This window comes from Typopeltis vanoorti, chromosome 17 (genome assembly GCF_054136105.1).
Source record: "Typopeltis vanoorti isolate ZY-2024b chromosome 17, IOZ_Tvanoo_1.0, whole genome shotgun sequence".
Lineage (NCBI taxonomy): Eukaryota > Metazoa > Arthropoda > Arachnida > Uropygi > Thelyphonidae > Typopeltis > Typopeltis vanoorti.
Genome location: NC_143565.1, coordinates 76,938,556 through 76,957,039, shown reverse-complemented (window position 1 = coordinate 76,957,039; position 18,484 = coordinate 76,938,556). Strand labels below are relative to the sequence as shown.

Sequence of the window (18,484 nt, the reverse complement as noted above, 5' to 3'; positions counted from 1 at the left end):
CTCTGATCAAGCATTTGCTTTCCAACCCAGCTTGAAGATTCCAATAAACTTAAACTCATGTGTCCTGCTAGCCTAGTGATATTTTTTCCTAATTTCTTATTCCCAAGTTTGCTTAATTCTATTTCCATATTTTATTTTTTTTATTTGAAATTTTCATTAAAAAAAAATTGCTCCTAAATTTGTTCAGCTGAAATGTTTTCCTTGTACTGTAAGTTCTCTATTTAGGATATATAAAAATCAGCTACCTTCTTTTATTCCCTTATAGGGAGTAGGCGAGGCCTTTGTACCTTATTTGGCTTTTGGAGATTGGAAACTGAGTGGGCAGTTCAATCAGAGATAGCTGGCCCATCTCTATCACTAATTATAGGTAGCCATCAATGAAGAGGTTGACAAACAAGTGCTGCCATCTCTTGGTACCTAACCCTAACAGGATATGTTACTGTCTGAAATAATGTGGGTACTATGGTCGATTTTCTTGAGTTTACGGGACAAAAAAACCCGAGTTTCTAGGAGGAAAACCTGCTTGCCTGAGATCGACTAACTCGGGAATCGGTCGAAAATAGGCTTAGAAAAAGTTCAGTCCTCCAATCAGCGACTAGACTTGAACCTAAGTTCTCATTTCGAGCGAGCAAGCACCAATTCCATTGAGCTACACAGGCCTCTCTCAGGATACATATATATATAAATTATATACACACACACATATATATATATATATATATATAAAAAATCAGCTGACACATCTTATTTCCTAATAGGGAATAGGAAAGGCCTTTTATACCCTAACTTTTGGAGACTGAGTGGGCAATTCAATCTCCACCAGTAGCCAATCAGAGAATGCTGGCCCATGCGTATCACTAAATAAATATATATAGCTACTGATGAAGAAACAGCCAAGTGCTGCGATCTCTTGGTACCTAACCCTAACAGGATATGTTAGTCTGAAACAATGTGGGTACTACAGTCGATTTTCTTAAGTTTACGGGACAAAAAACCGGAGTTTCCAGGAGGAAAAATCCGCTTGCCCATGCCAGAGATTGACTAACTCAGGAACCGGTCGAAGATGAGCTTAGAAAAAGTTCGTCAGCGACTAGACTTAAACCTAGGTCTAATATCGAGCAGCGAAGCTGCAGAGGTCACAAGCACCACTTCCACTGAGCTACACTGGCCTTGTAGGTTGAAAACCTACAAGGCCAGTGTTCACATGTATGTGAACGGTGATATATATATCACATATATATGTGATAAGCAATGTTTCAACCTTTTTTTAAAATGATTGTCTTGCCAAATTTATTGCAGCCGTTATTCAATATATTATATTAAGGAATCCTGCAGAGTATAAGTCTGCATGAAGAACTGAGATCGGCTCTAATTTGGAAATATTAGTTATTTTCCTTACTAATCTGATTCAGAGAGATGAATAACAAAGGAGGCACTTATACACCCATCATCTCATTTGTCATAATTGCAGCATTTTGAAGTTTCTTTTGACAGGATCTATTTGGAATTTGGAACAGGTATATTTGACACCATGTTAAATATACCTCTTCCAAAGATCCTTGCTATATTCCCATGATTTATCAACTATTTTGATTTAAAATAAAAAATGTGATTATAAGAACCTAACTTGTTTTCAGTTTATCTGAGATGAATAATCTCAAATATGGAGGTATACGTTTGTGCCACACTACCTAATTGAGGCTGCCTGGCAGTAGGTCGAATTCCAGATTGAAATGGATTCTTAGTAATCTTTATATTTCAATATAAAATGTATGTAATAAAACAACAGCTGAGAATATGTATTCCACTTAGATTTCTACAAGCAGAAGTGAGAAGAGGCCAAGAAAGGGGGGGAGGCAAAGTTCAAGTTTTGACACTAACTTTTTAGGAAGTTAGGCAGATCTTAACAAAAGCATACGAAAAGGTTCCAAGAAATAAACTCTTCAAAATGCTAGTTATATATGGGATAAAACGTGATCCTCCGTAGCTGTCGGTATATAGACTTAGCCCTTTGGTAACACCTCAATTTGATTGGCGTGCATGATGTGAGGAACTTTCTTGTCTCTTTCGACTAAAGGTGAGTTAGTCGGTCTCATACGGAAGTAGAGGGTTTTTCACTCGGAAACGCAGGTGTCCCTCAGATGAAACAAAACATATCTAGTCATAAAATAAAAGTCATAAATACATCTCACTAAGATGGCTCAACCAGGCTTAAGGATCAATGGAGAAACCCCACACCAATAAGATAAATAAAAATATATAAAAAAATGGATGAAACAGGATATTAAATGTGTAAACTAAATCAGTGGTTTAGAAAAAAGGCAGTACAGGAAAATGGTCTGATGTAAAACCAAACATTACACAGCAATGCTATCTCCAGTTATTCTGCATGGATTGCATTATGAATGCAATTAAACCTGGAATTAAAAAAATTGGCAGTATTCTCTGCTCTACTTCAGGTAGATAAGCTTTGGAGTTCTTTTGCTAAATTGAAAAAAAAAATATATATATATATATATTTTTTTTTTTCAATATATAATATATATATATATATATATATATACATACACAGGGTGTTCGGGATAAATTTGACAGTTTTGTAAGGAAAAAGAAAATCTTCTTTGTATCTATTAAATTTAATGAATTGACAAAAAAAACATTACAGGCAGAGTTAATTGCAATACTATCAACAAGATTTACTCAAAATAACCACCATTAGCATCGATCACAGCTTCAATTCTGCTTCGGAACCTCGAACAAGCTGATGCTACAGTCTCCCTGGGAAGGGCCGCAAAAACTGTTTTAATTTTATCCATTAACTGGGCTTTTGTATTACTGGAAGTGCGATTGGTGTCTTTTTCAACTGCGCCCCATACAAAATAATCCATGGGGTTAAGGTCTGGGGAGTTTGGAGGCCAAACATTTGGACTGGTGAAGTCGTAGAAATTTTCAGACAACCATTTTTGACTTTTCCCAGAGGTGTGGCAAGGGGCCGAATCCTGCTGCCATACATACGGCCTACCATTGGCTACCCTTGTTATCCAGGGCTTGACTACAGTTAGCAACTCCACGAACAAAGCCCGAATTCCAATGCCAGGGTTCTTCAACACCTGTTCCTGCAGATTTGCGAGGAATTCTGCTGTACGAACGCAATCAGATCGTCTGCTAGGGATCTTTCTTCTTGCTACATCCTCGTAGTCACCATTGCAAGTCTCTAGTTCATGCCTGATTGTTTTTACTGTATTCAGGGAGCATTGGGCAGCAGTCGTAATATCCTTATTTTGATGGCGGGCACGAATCATCATGATACAAGTTATTCTCTTCCATGATTCAGGTGGGTTCCAGCTATCCATCCTTTCTGACATCTTGTATATGAATGAAGAAGGGTCCAAACTTTTAAATGAAGAGAAGTGTGTGTTAATACATGTAACTTACGGAAAAATATAATTAATTATAAATATGTCAAATTTATCCCGAACACCCTGTATATATATATATATATACTTCAAAATATAATTGACTCTGTAATAATTCTTAGGATAAAAGCTATATTTGCAATCCACAACAGTAGACCTCCCACTGACATCTCCCGTTTGGAGAGAAAAGCTACTCATCAACTGCGGAATAATAAAGATATCATTTTTCCAGCTGACAAAGGGAATGCCACTATCATTCTAAATAGAACCGATTATTGCCTCAAGATCCATGAATGATTAGATTGTAATACTTAGTCTGAACTTCAGAGACCTCACAAGAACTACATAATAATAATCCACCTCAGAATTATCTAGGAATATCAGTGTATCGCTCACTCTCTTCATCCCCTTATTCCCTGTTTATATGGCCTTCCGAAGATCCACAAAGAAAACCTTCAGACCAATGGTTGAAAGCACCGACTTCCCCCACATACAATCTCACTTCCTCCTTGAAACATCTCGCATGAAAATCCTTTTCACATATCAATATCTCGGCTGATTTTGTCTCGAAGATCAAGAACATCCAACTTAACGAAGCAGACAGAATGATCAGCTTCGACAGACTCACTATTCACCAACATTCCAACCCCGGAAGTCTTGTCTTTTAAAAAACAAGTTATCTAAAAATTTTTGCCACTTGTGCACTGTGTGGATTCAGGCTACTTCTTATTTGATGACAAGATCTACAAACAGAACAGCAGTTTCACAATGGATAGTCCATTGTCTCCAGTGCTAGCCAACATTTTTCTGGAAGATTTTGAGGAAAAAGACATTTCCTCAGCGATACTGAAACCCAAAATCTGGCTGCGTTACATGGACGACATTTTTCGAATTTGGGAGCATGGCACAGAAAACTTACAAACCTTTCTGGATCATTTAAACAATTTTCATCAAAATATAAACTTCACATCCGAACCAGAGGTTAATGGTGTTTTGGCTTTTCTAGATATAAAACTTACTAGAACGGATGGTCTCAAGATTTCTATCTTTAGAAAGCCAACACAAACACCAATAAATACCTACATGCTTTGTCTCACAACTCCTCCCCCACCTCAAAGATTAGGAATTATTTCCACACTAGTTCATCAGGCGAGATCCTTGTCAGACGAGGAACGTCAACAAGAAGTTAGTTACCTCAAAAGAACTTTCTTAAATAATGGTTACTCTCCTAAAAATATCTATAATCGTCTTAGTGTACATAATCAACATAGTAATGAAGATAACTCAAACCCCAGTCTACATCTTATCGTAAGTTCTCTTTCTCCTAAACTAGCAAAAATCCTGAAGAAATTTAAAGTTAAAACATATTTCTCCACTTTTCCAAAAACTCCGATCTTGCCTCAGTCAACCTAAAGTAAAACACAACTTCAATTCCCAGTATGCATACAAAATCATTTCAAGTTGTGACAAACCATATTATGGCCAGACAGAAAAGTCCATCTCCCTCCACCTAGAACACCATGAATAGACATTTCTTATAACATAACAGAACCTGTGATAGTGCCCTATCCAGCCCCGTTTTATTCTCTACCAATGTTGAAGGACGACAACATCAAATAGACTGGTACTTAACTTCAAACATCCATAAATGCTGATGAATTAGAAAGTCGTTCGTACCTTGGAATCCAAAGAAATAGCTCTTGACACTACCCATCTAAACAGCAATCTCAGTTACAGCCTACCTGATTCACACAGCACTGTAATCCAGTTTTTGGCATACTCATATCATTCACATGCCTTCACTAACGCTTGAACTCAATTTCAAAGACAATTATTACTTGTTCTAAACTCTGTGTTTTCTAAAGTACAATATATTTTTAAGATGTTTGTTTTCTCCATGGTACTGTAGTCACCTGACGAAGTCGGCACTTCCGATGAAACTAGTAGTGAAACCTTATTAAATCTCATATTGTTTTCTGAGTTAAAAAGTCAGTTAAAAACTATAAACAAACATGTTTATATATATATTAATTTTTATACAATTTTCACTCAAGATAGAAATTAAAATTGCCAATAAAATAAGTAAATTGAACAGTGGAGATCTGGATAAATTTATACCAATAGAAATTAGCCAAGGCACTAAACTAGCAATATACATACATACAAGATAAGTATATGTATATTTGAACAGACAAGAGTGTTCAAATCAATTTTAACTTAACTTAGGGACCACATCCCATATATATACCACAGATTTACAACTTTTTGTGGGTGGGAGTTACATAAATATAAAAAAAAACAAATGAGGTAAATGAAATAATAAAATAAATGAAGATATCAGTATCAGTACAAATGTTTGATGCTACTAGGTTTTCTTCAGCAATATTCCTTAACTAAATAACTGTTGTAACAAATTTGGAATGAAAACCAACAATAAAAAGATACTGAAAATTTGCAGGGAAACTGAAAATGCTGCTGCATCCACATTGAGAGCCTATTAGACAAGTAAACTATTCCAGCACTTTTTACTGAAAATGGCAAATTAAAAAAAAGTTGGAAGTGTGTGTGTGTGGGGGGGGGGGTTATCAACAGAGCAAGTTTATATAGAGTAATATACAGAGAAATTGGTCAAAACAGTAAAGTAGCAGTATATAAGACAATTATATAATTTAAAACAATTAACTTGAGGTTGGGTGAAAATAAAGAGTTCATCAAGAACTAGAAACATGAGGTTATGAGAAAATTAAATTGAGTATACAGAATGCATCAGTGGCAGATTCATATTAAAAATGAAGATATTAAGAAGGAATTTACCTTGCTCACACATCCCTGAATGCTAACAATGTTAACTTCAGATTGTATACAGTCACTTAAAACAAAGTGAGAGAGAAAAGTGTTTGATGCTATAATAGCAAGGATGACGAAAAGTAAGAATATGCAGGAGAATGCAGGTTTGAATTTCACTACAGGGATGGGTATATGATTGTCTTTAGATGGTAAATGAATTTTATCTCCCCCCCCCCCCACAATAAGAGTGGAAGTGAGAAGAGGGGGTGGATCTCCAGTAAGATGGCCTTCCATCTTAAAAAGTTCCATGTTTGGTCTCTAGAGCAGGGTTTCCAAACTTGATAATAAATGAATTTTAAAAAAAAAAAATAAATCCTCATCCCACCTATAGTAATGATATAACATAGATTTATGATCTTTTCGTGAATGGGAGACGTTTCATGTAGTGCTATCATAGTATCCTGTATACCCTCCTCCTCAAAAGTACATTAAGAATTTGGTGGTGACCACACAATCTGTGTAGTGTACAATATATCAGTTAACTCTTCCTATAATAAACTTGTAGGAACCACAGGAATAGTCAAAGTGAAGGTTATTAGTGATTTCCTTTAATATAACACTTTTATAAAGGGTATTTAGGACCGTTTGCTTTTGATAGTGATATTTGCTATTGCAAGAAATGACTAGACTACACAAAATGTGCTGTTTATTCTCTGAAAGACTCATGCTTGTGCTCTCCAACTGTGATATATATATTCGATAGGGGTGTCAACAAATATTGTTAGTATTGATCATGACTTTCTAAATACTGTATTTACTTTAAAAATTATGTAGAGTATATGACAATATTTTATGTTTGGGTGGGAGTAATCTTAACAAGGTTGATTTTCTTTTAAAGAGACAGATACAAACAAAAATTACATGAGTCCTTTCTCTCCAAGAAACCAAGATTGATCCTCGTTTTTAGCCAAGTCTTCCTACTGCCTTCTGGAGACACATGCAGTGGTAATGGTGAAAAATGCTCCAGCAAAATATTGCTTTTGACATTTATCTAATGTTACTATAAGTATTGCATTATATTACTATAGGTAAGTTTCAATGGCATATGTTGTAGTAAGGCAAAGATACAGCAGTTTTTTTTTTTTTTTTTTTTGAATATCACTTACTGCAAAAATTCAACTTCAAATACTCCAATATACTAAAAATTATTTATTACCAAAAGCAACATTTCCAGTGATAATCTGCAGAATTTATAATGAACTGATTAATTCATAATAATTACTCACAAAACAAGTTTTCACATAAGAAAATTTGTTTCGAAAGCAGTCTCAGGATTACTTTACCCCATATGTTTACTGAGATTAAAATTTTGAAATTGGATAACATTTACATATGCCAATGTGCAGCTTTTCATATAGCTACTCTGAGTTAATTTTCATATATTTCAAACCTACTATCAATATTTACATGGAGTGACTTATTTGAAAAAAAAAAACTTTATAGAGATATATAAGAATGTAATACACTATATGTGTATACAACACATTTGATATACAGACTGTATATGCAATTATGTTATGCAGAGTAAAATTTTTTAATATATTATCTGTGAAGAATTACACTTTACTAAACTAACATAGTCTTGAGCTATAAATAGATAGGCAGGACAAAGTGTATTAGTTTTAAAGCAATTTTCTAGCCTTTAACATTCTCAAACAAAACAAATATTTAATTTGTGGTAGGGTATCTCAGTTCAGAAAAGTTTCCTCATTCAGTGAGACTACACTGATTCAAAACCTGTTTAAAGTCACATTTATGGTTCTATATCAAATCAGCATCATTGTATGAATCATATGAAGCTCAAATGTTATTAATATATTCAAGAAACAACAGAAATTAGGATTTCATATCATTGTGGATATATATTATGGATATCAAATCTTTACAAGAACTGAAAAAATGTTTTGCAAAAGGTAAATTGAATTTAGCTTTTCTAATCATGTTAGAATTTAACTATTTTTAATAAGATCGTTTTAAGTGTCTACTGCTGAGATTTGTTGTTTAAATTGACTTAAAATCTCAGCACTGAAATTAATATAATTACTGAATTTTTATTAATAACTTTTGATGATAAATTTAAATTTTATATCAAAGCACCCTTATGATTATACTGCTACATACTTAAAGTAATTAAGACTCCCAAGATTACACATAGTTCAAAAGAGGAAGCATTAAGTGAATGAAGCCCACTAACATATTTTGTTAACAAATGTCTGGAAATTTGAGCCAGTGTAAAGATGGGATACAAATGGGAAACTAACTATTTAGATACATGCTATACAAGATATTTTGAAAATTAAACGTATATAGATATCTCTCTGTGTACATTACGTATGTACGTATGTATGCATGCAAGCAAGCTAATATGCCTGATTGCATCCATACATGCATGCATGTGGAGGCACAGATCCAAACCCAGATGAGTCAATAGAGAAGAATGAAAAGAAAGAAAAAAAAAAAAAAATTCCCCAGAGCCATTTTAAACAATGGAAGATGGTCTAGTTGAAACACATTCAACAGTCCTGTTAAATTACATTTATATATTTAAGTTTTGCAATTTTTGCTATTTTTTTGTATTTTTTCATACAGCTTTTTTATTTTTTTTGTGATTCACGTGGGTTTTTTTTATATTTATATAAGAACCATTAAGGAAATATCCCCCATACTACAGGGAAATTGTCATTAAATCTAAGCTAGTGTTTATGCATGTGTGTATGGGATTACTTATTCACTGAGTTGTTACAAAGGTCTCAGAAACTGCAAACAAGCTGTTGATGATATCTTAGAATCCTTTAAAATCTTTTAATCCTTCTTTAAGCCTGCAGTGGCACCCATAGCTTCTTTTGAGTGGTGAGCATGAAGAACTGCTACAGCTTCTTCCACCTACAAATGAATAAATGTATTATAGAACATCATATAGAAAAGCTAAAGAATAATTTTAAACAGAAATGATAATGGCAAATTCTCTTGAAGCTTGAATAATGACGCCCAGAAAATTTGTTTCGCATGTCTGAAACACTGTCATGTTCAAGAATGTCATCCATTTTTGAACATAATATAAAAATAACTTTATAACATAAAAGATGTACCTACTACTTTAAATACTGTAACCTCTTCTGTTTATGAGCTACATCTGCCTAACTAGTTGGCTGAGTGACTAGCATATCATCTCTAAGGCTGAGAGTTTAAAATCCACTGCAGGCAGATGAATTTCATTGCCTGGTTTAAGACTTCTTAAACTCCCATGTTTACTCTGTATGTTTGTCATATGAAAATATTTCATGTTTGGGCTCTAAAATAGGGCCACCAGATAATTATCCCTGCAGTGACTTTCACTATAGCAAATAGCTATATATAATGGTCTGAAATGGTCTCAGACTTCCACAGGCACAAGTTGTGCTAAAAGAACAAACTTATCGTCTCTAGGGATTCTTATAGCAAGTTGATTGTAACATACTAAAGACTAACAGCTTTTTGTGGATGACATACAAATAATGCAGACTCAAAATAACAGATCATTACCTTCACATATAGTGAAAGATCCAAAATCACAGCTGGATAAACTTTCTAAGAGGAATGCTTAAAGATGTGCAAAAAATCTTTAAGTGTTGGCTAATATTTTGCTAGATTTAAACTCTAATATTTGTATCACAAAATAGCTTGAAAATATTTTGTCATTGTCAACTTTGACAATGACAAAAGAGCCAGAAAGGATTTCTAGTTTAACCCCGCCCCCACCAAACAAAATGCACCACACAATGAAGTTTGTCCTCAGGATGGGAGATGACTGGTTTAACAGTAATGTGAGGATTATATAATCTTTTCAGGAGTACTGAATAACAACGTATATCTTTATTATCTCTGTTACTGGTGTGAGGAGTACAGTATTTTATGTACTTCATGTGACTGTAGTCACTGGTTAGAAAGAAGTATTCAGTAAAGTGCTGTATCACTGGAAATAACTATTTGAGATGGCATCAATTGTTTCATGTACTCTTTCCATTTCCCAGCTTTCTTTGATTCCTTGATAGCCCACCCTAGACACTATCAGTGAAGGCCCAAAGATAGCAATTGGCTGTCCGACTAACTTCAAGGAAGGTCTATTTTCACTAAGCTTTACTGTTACACATCAGTATCAAATAATTAAAGCGACATAAAGTTTTCAGAAATTCTAAATAGTGGAAGATCAAATAGGTTAACTTCACATTTGGGTGGAGTATGGAAAGATAGCCTTAGAAAGGAACCATAAAGATCTGAAGGCCCACTTTTAGTGAGCCGTCAGACCTTTATTAAGAACTGTAGTGAGTGCAATATATCATTAACTGCTTTGGCATGTTTTCTGAACCAAGGCTTGGATGGTTATCAGGAATTTCATGTGGAGTAGAGGAATAAAGGTCCTCACTCCACCGAGGATTATTTAAGTTATTTGTAGAGCCAGTGTTTAGATAACAGTTAAAATAGTATTCCTGCAACAGTAAAAGAATCACAAAAACAATGAAAGTAACCTAATTTGGTACCATGATTATGCCAAAGGACATGAGAGAGATTGGTTGGGAAAAGATCGATCATTAAAAGATAACAGGTTTCTGTGGTATATCTGAAGAGTAGGTTTATGAAAAGATTGTGTTGGCAAAATGAGGATTATCTGATATTCTGGTTGGTAGATACATAGAGTTTGTATATTTCTAAAAGCACATTTTCAGCATTTCCACCAGATTAATTTGCTAAGAAGTAAAAGCAGTTTTGAAGTCACTTTGGGCAGTCATAAAAAATTCATGAGATAAATAATCAAACAGTATTTATAAACATTAATAATAACACAAAGGAATATGGACAAACATCATCACTAAAGAGATAAAAATGTACAGACAGAATGTTTCACTTTCAAATGAAAGTGAGGCAGTTTCATAGGAAGGAGCATGGTTTTTTTCCTGGGAACTTGGGCTTTTCATCTTACAAAACAAGCAAACTGCCAGAAGAATACATGCAAAATAAAGACACATACAATGGCCTCATAGCCTTACACACTTTACCTAAATATCCAAAACAGCAACAGGCAGAGAAAGATATTTTATATCAGAAATTATTAGTAGGAGTGTAAATTCAACTTTTTTTTTTTTTTTTACAAGGAAATATCAGTAGTACAGCATTTCTCGACTACCAATAGCTCAAAAACTGATACAAATGCAAAATATAACTAGCAAGGTGTAAAAGGGCTTTCCACATTTATCCATTCAACTAACCCAAATCAGCCTTTTTATTCTTGCAACTGTTCATCATAGATGAACAATTTCATTGGAGTTGATCCTAAAATATATTGTAAAACAACTGCAACCATACTATTTTATAATTTAGTTTATTATAATCAATCCACTAGAAGTTGTGCTAGCATATATATATACACACATACAGACAGCTTCAATGCTAACAGGACTTTTGCATTATAATTAGTTGACTTTTTCAAAACAGAGAAACTAAAGGAATACAGATGACTAATGAAAAAAATATGCAGGTACCATAAAAATGGATTCCATGTATTTCTTTTAACATTGCTGTGTGCTTTAAGTCAAAACCTCTTGGTAGTTTGTTATACTGAACTAAGTATAAAGTATAATAGTCTTATAGCAAACTATAATAAAGTATTATTATAGTTTGCTATAAGAGCAAAGTGGATAATTTATAACTGAAATTAGAACACAATTCTAAATATCATAGATCTACAACAATAAGGACTATACAATAAATGATCTATAAAAATGACAACTGATAATACAACATGAAAAAATATTAAATTAAATTAGCTTTATGTAAAAAATTATTACTAATGCAAGATAGGTTGCAAAATGTATGTGTTGTGTGGACAACTGAAGAAGAAGAAGAAAGAAGGAACCTGTTAGGTTTTCTTAAACAGTTGAACCATGTAGACCTTGGGGGTGGAGAAGAGAGAGAACTGTAAGGAAGACCATTCCCAAAAAATAAAAAATAAATAAAGTTCCAACATAAAAATGTGCACAAATTCACATGGAGAGAAGAGGCTAGGAATAAGAAAAATCTCATTGACTATGTTATTGTTGATAGTGATGTTTTCTCCTTGGTGCAGGACACCAGAGTGTACAAAGGATTTGAAATTGGAAGTGATCACTATTTAATCTTGAGCAGGATAAAATTAAAATTCATATTGAAAAGAATAACATGTAAGAAAGTTTTAAAGCAAATAAAAGTTAAGCAGCTCTTAGATGTGAACTGCAGACTAAAATACACAAAGATTATTGAAGAAAAAATGAAAGAGTTTGAGAACAGGAATCAAACCTTGGAGGTTCAGTGACAAGCCTTGAAGAAAGCCCTGATTGATTCAGCTAGAGAGGCATGTGGTGAAGTTGTCTGCAAGGATAGAAAAATTAGAACTCCATGGTGGACACAGGAAGTTAAAGAGGCAGTGAAGGAAAAGAAGACAGCATACCAAAAGTTCCTGTCAAATAAGTCAGCTTGTGCTCTTAGAGAATATAGAGACAAATGCAAGAATGCTAAACACTGTGTAAAACTAGCTAAACAAAAGTCATGGGAGGACTTTGGCAAGAATATAGAAAATAAATATCAAGAAGGTGGCAAAATATTCTGGAGATTGTTGAAGAAGGTTAAGAATGGAGGAAAGAGTGCTGTAAAAGGTATTAGAGATGATAAAAGTGACATGAAAACGGGAGAAAAAGATATCCTTGAAGTATTGAGTAATTACTTTGAAAAACTGCTAAATGAAACAAGCAGTGATAACAGCACAGTGGTAAAAAACACTGACCAGGCATGCAGTCAGGAATACATATCCATACTTGAAGTAGAAAAAGCCATCAAAGGCTTGAAATGGGGAAAGGCACAGGAGTAGATGATATTCGACCAGAAATGCTGAAGTATGGTGGTATAAGAGTCTTACAGTGGCTGCACTGCATAGTTCAGAAAGCCTGGACAGAGGGACGAATTCCCGATGATTGGAGTAGAGCTCTCATAGTACCCATATATAAAAAGGGAAATAAAACTGAATGTGAGAATTACAGAGGTATTTCGCTACTGAGTGTTCCTGGCAAGATCTATGCAAGTATACTTGTGAAGCGGTTGAGAAGAATTGTGGAAGAAAAGCTTGGTGAAGAACAAGCTGGATTCAGGCCAAATAGAGGCCGTCAGGATCAGATCTTCACTTTACGACAAATAGTCGAGAAAGCATGGGAATATAACAAAGATCTGTTATTTAAGTTTTGTCGATTTAGAAAAGGCATATGAAAAGGTGTCAAGAGAGAAGCTATTCAATACAATACAGTTATATGGTGTCAATGGGGCATCATATCAAGCAATACTTAGTCTTTATTTGAGTTGCAAGTCAGCAATTGGAATTGAAGGAAGTACAGGAAGATGGTTTAATGTTGAATCTGGTGTGAGACAGGGATGTACATTATCTCCTCTGTTATTCATTATCTATATGGATCACGTTATGAAGGAAAGTGGTATTAAACATGATATCAAAATTGGAGATGTTAATGCCAGCTCTTTGCTTTATGCAGACGATGTTATACTTCTAAATAAATCTGCTACAAGTCTGCAAGATTCTCTGACTAAATTGAATAGCTGTTGTAATAGATATGGTATGAAGGTCAGCAATAAAAAGACAAAGACAATGAAAATAGGCAGAATCATTGAAAATGTCAACTGTGTTATGAATGGAGAACCTGTGGAACAAGTAAAACATTTCAGCTATTTAGGCACGATCTTTACCGAAGATGGTAAATTAAATATAGAAATAGACAACAGAATCAGCAAAGCTGGTATGGTGGGAAGTCAATTGAATAAATTCATATGGAATAAGAGAGAAATTAGCCGGAACACTAAATTAGCTGTATACAAGACAGTGTTCAAACCAGTTTTAACTTATGGATCTGAGAGCTGGGTCAGAAGTAAAACACTTGACCAAAGACTAGAAACCACAGATATGAGCGTCCTGAGAAAGATTATAGGTGTGAACAGATGGCATCAATGGCAATATCATATTAAAAACGAGGATATTAGGAAAGAACTTGACATTGTCAGTATCCAGGAATACTTGAGCAGAGCTAATCTCAGGTGGTATGGTCACTTGAACAGAATGGGCGAGGAAAGATTAGCAAAACAAGTGTTTTCTGCCAGGTTGGCAGGAAAATGACTCAGAGGAAGACCAAGATATAGATGGATTGATACGGTATAAAGTGCCTTAGACGATAGAAATATAAGATCTGATAATGTTAGAGTCTTGACAAGTAACAGACTGATTTGGAGGAAAATTGTAGATAGGAAGTTAGTAATAATATAAATTTTTCATGTAGTACTATCATATCCTGTACACCTCTTGAGGGTACATGGCAGGAATTTGATGATGATGATGATGATGATAAAATACTAGAAATGAAAGAGGATGATAAGAATCCCATTAAGTAAGTTCAAAGCTGAACTATGTAAAGATGGTGACCAGAAGCAGCCAGTGCTTTAAGCCTAAAAGCTGCCTTCCACTCCTTTAAGCCTTTCCCCCCCCCTGCAAAACTCTAACAATTATAGAGCAGAGCTAACATTACTTTTTTTCACCAAACATGGAAAATGTTTTGGATACACTATGAATGGGATGAACTAAATCCTTCTTTAACATGCTTGTTGCTATCCAGAAAGTGGCAGGTAATAGATGATTTTTCTTCTCTCTCAACAGAGAGAGACGCTTTATTTCTATATGCATTTTTAGCCAATTTTGTGGGCACTTTCTACCAAATTGGTTACAATCATTCTTCCACTCCAATTAAAAAAAGGCTTAAGAGAAAAGAACGAGTGATCAATTTGGTAGAAAGTGCCCATGAAAATGGCTAAAAATGCATAAGACAGCAACAAAGCCTCTCTCTCTCTGTGAGACAAAATCATCTTTTATTTGCCATGGATAGCAACAAACATATTAAGGGATGATTTAGGTCACCATTCCATTCATGGCATATCCCAAACATTTTCCATCTTATTTGAAATGAAAGAATAATATTAGCTATGATCTGTAATTATTAAAGACAGGTATGGAATGCATCCAAATGCTTCAGAAATAATGTTACATGTACAATAGTAATTATTCAATGTGATTCCCTTCAAATCTTTCCATTGTCCTACTTCCATGTCTGAAAATAATACTTTATCCCCAATTGAGAGATACCATTCAATATCAGCTATTTCCATTTAATATTATTCTCTAAAATGTTAAAAGCAGTGTTTTTTTTCTTAAATGTATTTTCTTGTTTGGAAACAGTGTGAAATTTCAAAATTGGGTGGGTGGGTGCTATGGTGGATTAGACATTAGACATAAAAGCACACATTTCACTTGCCAAACTTTGGATGTGAATTTTTGTTTGATTTCATGAAAACTATTCCTGATAACTTACTGTAGATATATACATAAGAATGACTAAATAATTTACAATTAATGACAGAGAAGCATTCCAAAATGATTAATCATCATCTTATTTGATTATTACACATTAGATAATCTGGAACCCTGATCTAAAGAAATCAAACAAAAAATAAGTAACTTCAGCCTCCAACAGGCAAGGTCTGATACCAGGCAATATAATTAATCACCAATGATGGGAATCTAATTCACGATCTATTGTTGAAAAATAGTGTAGAATCCAATCAAGTAGCTGTACACTCAACTAGTCAATTTTCATAACTTTTAGATTTACTCTTAATGTGTATATGAACCACATCTACTGTTATTTATAATGTATCTCCTGAATGAACAAAAAGGAGTATGTTCTACTTAATGGTAAAAATGCACCTTACTCCATCCAATGTCCCCAGAATTAAATTTAGCTTTAATTAACATCCCCTCTCCACAAGTTTATGTTTCTAAAGTTATTAGAATTTAAAATAATGAAGTCTTACTTTAGCCTTCAGAGCTTCTTGATTTTCAAGCATATGCAACAGTTCTGAATTATCAATTTCGAGCAACATGCCAGTAATTTTTCCTGCAAGGTCTGGATACCATCGATGAATGAGAGGGAACAGACGTTCACCAAGCATCTGCTTTTGCTCCTGAGGGTTGGCTTCAGCTAGCATAGAGGCAGTCAGTGGTTCCTGTCCATGGATATGAACAGCCTGTTGTGGAACCTAGAATATATTACAATATTAAACATTAAAATCATTTGAAAATTTGGAACTACAAAGAAATTTCTTATTTAAAATCTGTTTCCCTTGATTTAATACCATATGGTTATACTTCATACCAATGAAATGAATGTAATCAAGTAAATCAAGGGAATGGAAAATAAAATTCACTCTACCAGTGGTAAAGGAGGGATAATGCCAATTACATCAGCATAATACCAGGGTGACACTGGAATAATTAAATGAAACCACTATATGGCAGATGAATATGACAATTGTTGACATTTTCATTCTGAAAATACTACAAATTCATGCCAAGCAGTAATAATAAAATTCACTTCGACAATAGAACCTTAAAATAATTTGATGCAACCAAATTTTACTACAGAAAACCTATAATAAAAAACTATTCTTGTGGACTATGAGTTTACTTGAGTGAATGAATTACATCATTAATATCAACTGTTTGTAAGTAAATCTAAAACAGTCAATTTAAAAAAATTGAAATTTCTAATTATGCCTGCAGGTTATACTGAAAAATGTAAATACTGTAAGTACATAGTTTATAAAAACACAAATCAGCAAACTACTTTCAGATTCTTATCTTTCATGTGGTTTTGATGCTCAGGTTATCAATTTAGACTTAAATCAATGAACACCTACTCACAGATGTATATATTATTGAGTTAGTTTTTGCTCTTGCTATAGAAAACTACAAAACAACCCAGGCAAAGACCCATAAAGTAAATGTTATTCCAAAGGAAATTTACTTCAGCAAACCTTCAATTCATGTTCACTATAGGAAAAGTTCACTAAAGTAAAAGACTAATTTTCACCCTTGCTCTTGTGAACTGATAAAATACAAAATTAATCTTTGTTAATGGTACAGGTTTGAGTTCTTCAACAATCTTTTGGATTCAGATTTAAATGAGTAAGCAGGTCAAAAGCTTTATGTGGATTCTTAATGCATCCCTGCTTTCATACAAGATAACCAATACATCACCTAACCAAACCTAACCTAAGCTCAAAATAATGATAAAGTAATGTAAGAGAGAGTGCCATGCATGTATATGGTGGAATTCACGAAAGCAGCCTATAGTTTGCTGAGTGATTAGCATACCTACTTTCCAATCAATCTGTACTGAACTGAGATACTTTGTAGCACTAATCTTATTTAGTTTTCTTTTCTGGTTGACTTTTCACCACTCATAGATTTCAAATCAGCGCAGGCATAAAGCACAATTAGAAATTGTTAGTGAAAATTGCATGTGCATGAAAATGCATTTTTAAAAATCAAGTCTCAAGATATTTAAGCTATATAAATTTATCATTCTGAAGTTACACTATGTTCTACTTGGATGAAAACGATCATAATTAGTTTTCTGATATAAGCTAAAGGGGTACAGGCTACTATAACAGTACAAGTTTACATTATTATCCTATCAACAATTTCCCTCCAAATCAGTCTTGTCAGCACTCCAATACTGTTGTATTTAACATTTCAGTCTTCTAAGGTACTTCTGATCAAGTCAATCCACCCAGAACTTGGACTTCCTATGGGTCTTTTTCTTGCCATTTTGGCATCAAACACTTGTTTTGCTAACCTTTCCTCTCCTATAGCTAGTCCTCCTCACACATTCTTCAATGCTAAGTTTTAATGATTCTTCGACTGATGCCATCAGCCTGTGGCCTCTAATAAGCTTTATTTCTAACCTAACTCCCAGGCCAATAACAAAACCGGTTTCAACACTGTCTTTTACACCTAATTAGTGTTTTGCTAATTTTGCCATCAAGTTTGATGCCACTTTTTTCCCAATGTGTTCCATATATAGAGTGGAGGAAGTGTGCATCTTTGTCTTACACCTGATTTTGCAAACCATCTTCCTGTATTCCTTCAATTCTAACTGCTGACTTACATCTGAAACAGAATATGTATTGCTTGATATAATGTCCCATTTTACGCAATACAATGTTAGTGTTCTGAACAGCTTTTCTCTAGTCACTGTCACACCTTTTCCAGATCTACAAAACTCAATACAGATCGTTGAAATATTCCCATAATTATTACTTTC

General features: G+C 34.0%; 1 protein-coding gene across 2 annotated transcripts in view; it reads right to left on the bottom strand.

Moving 5' to 3' along the window:
- Window positions 1–7,397: 7,397 nt before the first annotated feature.
- Window positions 7,398–18,484, bottom strand: part of pAbp (poly(A) binding protein) — an 81,274-nt gene continuing 70,187 nt past the window's right edge. For both annotated transcript variants that reach the window (XM_090407527.1, XM_090407528.1), the window contains exons 11-12: window positions 16,191–16,415; window positions 7,398–9,146 (exon numbers count right to left, since the gene is read on the bottom strand). In XM_090407527.1, the coding sequence (XP_090263653.1) occupies window positions 9,066–9,146; window positions 16,191–16,415 (306 nt within the window). In that variant the 3' untranslated portion in view covers window positions 7,398–9,065. The remainder of the gene's footprint in view (window positions 9,147–16,190; window positions 16,416–18,484) is intronic.